The sequence below is a fragment of the Salvelinus sp. IW2-2015 genome, linkage group LG8 (assembly GCF_002910315.2).
Source record: "Salvelinus sp. IW2-2015 linkage group LG8, ASM291031v2, whole genome shotgun sequence".
In the NCBI taxonomy this organism is placed as follows: Eukaryota; Metazoa; Chordata; class Actinopteri; order Salmoniformes; family Salmonidae; genus Salvelinus; species Salvelinus sp. IW2-2015.
The window spans coordinates 23,437,542-23,444,425 of record NC_036848.1 but is presented as its reverse complement, the minus strand read 5'-3'; the positions used below and the strand labels follow the sequence as shown (position 1 = coordinate 23,444,425).

The following is a 6,884-nucleotide window of genomic DNA, read 5'->3' as shown; positions in this document are numbered from 1 at the left end:
GAGGTCTCTGCTTTGTTTTATAGTGCGGTCTGTTCTGTGTCGAAGGACTTAGATTGAGTTTGATGGTTCGATGAGTTCTAGCGTGCGTCGAGAGTAGATGATGATTAGACTGAATATGATCGAGAGTATGAAGATGTGAGAGAGAGAGAGAGAATATGGAGAGTTCAGAGGAGTATGAGACAAGATGTGTGATTTGTAGATGAGACATATGGATATACAAGGACGAGGAAAAGTCATTTAGCTCAGTTACCTTAGCTTTCTTGGGAACAGGAACAATGATGGCCCTCTTGAAGCATGTAGGAACAGCAGACTGGGATAGGGATTGATTGAATATGTCCGTAAACACACCAGCCAGATGGTCTGCGCATGCTCTGAGGACGTGGCTAGGGATGCCGTCTGAGCCTTGCGAGGGTTAACACGTTTAAATGTTTTACTCACGTTGGCTGCGGTGAAGGAGAGCCCGCAGGTTTTGGTAGCGGGCCGTGTCAGTGGCACTGTATTGTCCTCAAAGCGAGCAAAGAAGTTGTTTAGTTGGTCTGGGTGCAAGACATCGGTGTCCGCGACGGGGCTGGTTTTCTTTTTGTAGTCCGTGATTGGCTGTAGACCCTGCCACATACCTTTCGTGTCTGAGCCGTTGAATTGCGACTCTACTTCGTCTCTATACTGACGCTTAGCTTGTTTGATTGCCTTGTGGAGGGAATAGCTACACTGTTTTTCTATTCGGTCATGTTTCCGGTCGCCTTGCCATGATTAAAAGCAGTGGTTCACGCTTTCAGTTTTGCGTGAATGCTGCCATCAATCCACGGTTTCTGGTTGGGGAAGGTTTTAATTTTTAATACCCATTCACCGTGGGTACCACATCACCGATGCACTTGCTAATAAACTCGCTTACCGAATCAGTGTATACATCAATATTATTGTCCGACGCTATCCGGAACATATCCCAGTCCATGTGATCGAAGCCATCTTGAAGCGTGGAATCAGATTGGTCGGACCAGCGTTGAACAGACCTGAGCACGGGCGTTTCCTGTTTTAGTTTCTGAGCTGGTCATGGGTGCACCTCAGTCATGCTCAAGTTCCTAAACGATATCATAACCGAATGACTGCCTCTGCTGGTTCACCAACTACTTCTCAGACAGAGTTCAGTGTGTCAAATCGGAGGGCCTGTTGTCCGGACCTCTGGCAGTCTCTATGGGGGTGCCACCGGGTTCAATTCTCGGGCCGACACTTTTCTCTCTATACATCAATGATGTTGCTCTTGCTACTGGTTATTCTCTGATCCACTTCTACGCAGACGACACCATTCTGTATACTTCTGGCCCTTCTTTGGACACTGTGTTAACTAACCTCCAGACAAGCTTCAATGCCATACAACACTCCTTCCGTGGCCTCCAACTGCTCTTAAATGCAAGTAAAACTAAATGCACGCTCTTCAAATCGATTGCTGCCTGCCTGTCCAGCATCACTACTCTGGACGGTTCTGACTTAGAATATGTGGCATCATACTAGTGTCTGGTTAGACTGTAAACCTCCTTCCCGACTCACATTAAGCCTCCAAATCCATAGAATTGGCTTCCCTATTGCAACAAAAGCATCCTTCACCTCAATTGCTGCAACATCCCTCGCTGACTATCCATCCGATCTTGACTTCACGATGTCATTTACAAAATAGCCTCCAAACTCTACTCAGCAATGGATGCAGTCTATCACAGTGCCATCCGTTTTGTCACCAAAGCCTATACTACACACCACTGCGACCTGTCTGCTCTCGTTGGCTGGCCCTCGCTTCACATTCGTCGCCAAACCACTGGCTCCAGGTCATCTATAAGTCTTTGCTTGGTAAAGCCCCGCCTTATCTCAGCTCACTGGTCACCAGCAGCACCCACCCGTAGCACCACTCCAGCAGGTATATTTCACTGGTCACCCCAAAGCCAATTCTCATTTGGCCACCTTTCCTTCCAGTTCTCTGCTGCCAATGACCGGAACGAATTGCAAAAATCATAAAAGCTGGAGACTCAAATCTCCCTCTCTTAACTTTAAGCACCAGCTGTCAGAGCAGCCACATATCACTGCACTTGTACATAGCACATCTGTAAATAGCCCATCCAAATACCTCATCCCCATACTGTTTTTTCCCCCTCTCTTGCACCGCAGTATCTCTACTTGCACATTCATCTATCACTCCAGTGTTTAATTGCTAAATTGTAATTATTTTGCCACTATGGCCTATTTATTGCCTTACCTCCCTTATCTTTCCTCATTTGCACACACTGTATATAGACTTTTCTATTGTRTTATTGACTGTATGTTTGTTTATTCCATGTGTAACTCTGTGTTGTTGCTTGTGTCGCACCACTTTGCTTTATCTTCGCCAGTTCGCAGTTGTAAATGAGAACTTGTTCTCAAGTGGCCTACCTGGTTAAATAAAGGTGAATTTTTTTGTTTTTTAAATCATGGGAAGAGCAGGTGTTTCTAATGTTTTGTACACAGTATAGCTTCCGTCCCTCTCTTTGCCCCTACCTGGGCTCGAACCAGGGACCCTCTACACACATCGACAACTGACACCTACGAAGCATCGTTTACCCACCAAGCCACAAAAGCCGAGGACCTTGCAGAGCAAAGGGAACAACTACTTCAAGGGCTCAGAGCGAGTGACTTCACCAACTGAAACGCTGTTAGCGCGCACCACCGCTAACTAGCTAGCCATTTTACATCGGTTACATCAGCGCATGTGATGATGCATGCTAGTCTACCTTTTGAAAATACCCGTCTTTGTTAGATTCAAATGAAGAATCTATAGGTCTATTGGTGATTTTCATGATTTCAATAATTATCTGATGTAGAATCAGGTGTTATTAGGCCTACAATGTAATTCACAAATGATTATAACATCTCATGGAACTACTTTGTAAGGAATATAAATACAATGTAACCGTAACGTGTGTGAATGTTGTAAGAARAGTAGTAAAAACAGAATCACAAACGAACACTTATTGGCTACMTTATATTGTAACGACCCTGGGTTTATAACGTTGCTGGTTGCGAGCAAGAAGCACATCAATTTCTTAGCTATAGTAAACTAGCGCTTTTCCAATATTTGAATAATGTACCGCTCTACTCGTGTCAAACACATTTTATTCACACATAGTCAGTATTACATCCTATCTAAATAATTTATCCTGTCAATATGACCACGTCGTCAAATTGTACCTTCCTTTAGAATGTTGACAACACCACACGCCTGACAGTTCAATGTAGCTTATAGCAGTCAATRGGCTACAGACAAAAATATGTTGCTGTCGCCCACCCAGATAACCGCACAACATGTGCTTCGATGTTACCAAGTCGCCTATATTGTTTTTGCTGCAACCACGCACTTGATCTTGCACACACATACCCATTGCCGTTTCTGTCAGAATTCCGGGTTGTTGATTCTGTACGAGAGGCATTTTCTAATCAAACGAAGGAGCTGGATATAGGCCCAGAATTATGATTCAAGGTTAAACACTAGATACCTAACAAGCAGAACAAATAGGCCAACTTGTTCACTGCTATGAACTAATGCAGGCGTGATATTTGATTACAGTAGCATTCTCTAAAGCAGACGTCCCCGCGCCGTTACGGTTGTCGTCGCTTTTACGTCAACATATATTTACATATCCACTCTCTTCATCTGTCGTGAACAGCGGAGCATCAATAAGTGCACAGTTTTGAGCATGAGTCACGCTCCAGTTACAGGGCTCGTCCTCTGCCCAGGCGTTGCCGACACATGTCAGATCTTACAACGCCTGGATAAGGTTTTTAAGCATCAGCATCATATGTTATACCGATGTGTCAGTCGATGACATCATCGATAACGTCGCACGCCACCATTGGTTGATGCGTGCAACGTCTGAGCGGGGAACGCGACCACATTCCAGACAGTCCAACGCGACCACACACCAGACAGTTCAATTCAAGACAAAAGTACATTTAAATCAGTCCTAAAATCATMATAGGAACATTTTCATATAGACTAAATCTGAAAAAGCCAAACACTCGTTTTATGCCTAGTTTTTTAAATCCAAAATAACTAGACATATTTCGTTTCTGCTTTTTTAATTCGTTTTTATTATTGTTATAATACAGTAGCCTAGTTGTAACAGTTATTTTGATCATACAGGACGACATATTAGCTGACAAGAGGCTCAKTTTACGCAAGAGTGGACTAAAATAGAGAATTTGAGATGTTCGAGCGCCACCCCATGTCAAAACTGAAAATAGTTGCCATCAACTCCTATAAACTGCAGGGTTTTACATAGTAATCTGTTGGCCTACTTATTTCAGCTGTCCTCAAAGTGTTCAGTTTCATTGTGATCTGCGCTAATAGGCCTACTACCTATGSGTCATGATTAATTACAAACCTAATCATACGATGTTGCGTGGCGTGTGGCACAGAGGCAGACATTATGCTGTATCTGATTGGACATTCAAGGTRGACGCAATTGATTTATTAAAAAAWWWWWWWTATTATATTTTACAATGATTTTAATTAAATTAGCCTATGGTTTGTTTAGTGCATCTACCTGGCCTTTCACCTGACCATCTCACATAAAAAGGCTAMGCCGTGATAATGTAACTAGGCTAATTGACAAATACCAGGKTACATAATAGATACMTGATAAAAGATAAGTAAAGCAAAAATGATATAGGCTAACGTTATAATGTGTAACAAGATCTAGGCCTATAACACATATATCACCCTTCAGTAAGCCAAACAAGTAAACAATTTGATTAATAAGCAGTATTAAAATAACTATCTACATTTGAATAATAAGAAAAGTGTTAAAATAACTATATAGGCCTATAACAAATATATCACCCTTCAGTGAGCCTAACAAGCAAACCATTTGATTAAGAAGCAGTGTTAAAATAACTATCTACATTTGATTTATAAGCAACGTGTTAAAATAACTATTTTGGTGCGTGCGAGAACATTTCCCTTCACAAATTAGGGGAAAAAATGGCACAATGGTAAATAAAATATGTTTTTCCATGACGACATGTCTCCTTTCATGTAGAACAATATCAAAAACGGAACAAAAAAAACAGCAAGTCCATGGGCTAGCAGATCGGGACGTGACTGGCGTGCAGATAGATAGCCCTTGATGATGAGATATATTTGAACTTCGCAGAACGACGTTTATGGTGATCAGTCGATGATGGGCGGTTGCACACATTGGGTCTGTACTTTCAGAGTGAGATGCAGAGACTTAATGCACGATCACCAATACACTATTGAAATGTACCAGTTGCATGCCATTTTCCCTAGCCTTCAGCAAACAATGGCCATTTAAAAAAGCACAAACATAGATTCAAAATTAGTGATAAAACCCCCGTTAATCCAGACTTGTGCACGACGGTGACTGACGTTAGGTAGCATGTTGGGAATGACAGGAATATTATTTTTGGTGTGCTGCGGCTTGGCCTGAGTCTCAGCTCAGTTCAACAGACAATGGTGCTCTGGTGTGCGTGTGCAGAATACCGTACATCGGCCCATGCACTGTTGCCAAAAGTTCCCCGATTAAAAAAAAGCCCTTGCCTTTGCACCCCCCCCCCCCCCCACACCAGTTTTCCTCTTTTCAGTGTGCACTCATTCATTCTATGATTGAGAGAAGACAAGGCCTCTGCCACCGCGTGCTTGCCAGGCGCCACCTCGGCAGACTGGCACAAGGAAAAATGAGACAGGAAAAGGAAGTAAGAATCTCCCAGTCTGACTTTGCCTTGCCACGATGTTAACAATCACTATCTATTTGTTCCAACTAATTACAGAATAGACATATTTGATTATTATAATCAGCCATGTTTTTTAGGTTAACCGCCATGTTTATTTTTTAGATAAATGCTATTATTCCCTTTGTATCAAGTATTTACGTTTTTTTTAAACTGTATGACATCCGCTATAGCAACACTACTCCGCGATGGTCCTGTCCCATCATGTTCCATCATGTCCCACCATGTTCTGTTAAATTGACATTCGCCGTGACCCCAGTGGCCCTCTTTGGGAGAATCTCTCCTCCTCAAGGCTGACCTTCCTGCTTGGAGCAACAGCTGCAGCCAAGCTGGAGGGTCACGGCGACAGCCAGATGTTATACACTGATTCTCAGCATCGAGAGGCCCAGAAAGATCCCCAGCGGTCAGTGGAACCCCCTGGGGTTTTTAGAATGTCACTTCCTTAATGAAGTGGAGTTTTTGTTTTAAGAACTCTCTATTCTATTGTATCCTATTATATTATATTCAGACAGAAATGGGAATTGAATTAATTATTCATTAAATTCATGAGGAATGGTACCCCAAACCTCTTCTGACATGCACTTGCAGACAGTAGAATAAGTCCCAATATCAATTTGTTTCATGTCATCCTCTGTATTCTAAAGCGGACTTACTGGATTTGGTGAGTAGTTTCCATGGTGCTCTTCCTCAGCCCCTCCCGCAGTACAATTGGGCTCCATAATTCTTCACAGCGGAGAAAGGTACTTGTTTTAACCAATCACATCTACTACCGTCCCCAAGGAATTAAAGGGACACATCCTAACATCCTTAGAAAGTTATGGAAATCCATTGCAGTTTTTTTAAGTTTGAGGACCAAACAACATTGAAAAACGATTTAAAACATTTTTGGGGCTCAACTCCTGGGTCTGATTTCCCAAAAATATTAAAAACTTATCTTGACATACCTGAAGTTGTCTTTTGCAGGGAAGTTCTGTGAGTGTCTTGAATCCCTCTTGACCCTAAGTAGAACGAATTCTAAATTGGTCAAAAAGTAATTTTTGATTTCATTAGAAAGTTTAACGCAAACAAACGGGAGCCGGGCACAGAGAATCTCCTCTCAACTAGGCGAGCAT

The 6,884-nt window shown here is 42.4% G+C and overlaps 1 protein-coding gene and 1 long non-coding RNA gene across 2 annotated transcripts in view; both read right to left on the bottom strand.

The window, feature by feature from the left end:
- Window positions 1-3,695, bottom strand: part of LOC111968203 (transmembrane protein 255A-like) — a 54,173-nt gene extending 50,478 nt beyond the window's left edge. The window contains exon 1 of the mRNA XM_070444817.1: window positions 3,398-3,695. Coding sequence (XP_070300918.1) covers window positions 3,398-3,449 — 52 coding nt within the window. The 5' untranslated portion in view covers window positions 3,450-3,695. The remainder of the gene's footprint in view (window positions 1-3,397) is intronic.
- A 1,963-nt stretch (window positions 3,696-5,658) lies between these two features.
- On the bottom strand, window positions 5,659-6,878 carry LOC111967013 (uncharacterized). The gene is made up of 3 exons (XR_002877717.1): window positions 6,717-6,878; window positions 6,426-6,495; window positions 5,659-5,703 (listed from the first exon to the last, which is right to left on the bottom strand). It is a non-coding gene; the product is annotated as an uncharacterized lncRNA (long non-coding RNA).
- Between the last annotated feature and the right edge of the window lie 6 nt (window positions 6,879-6,884).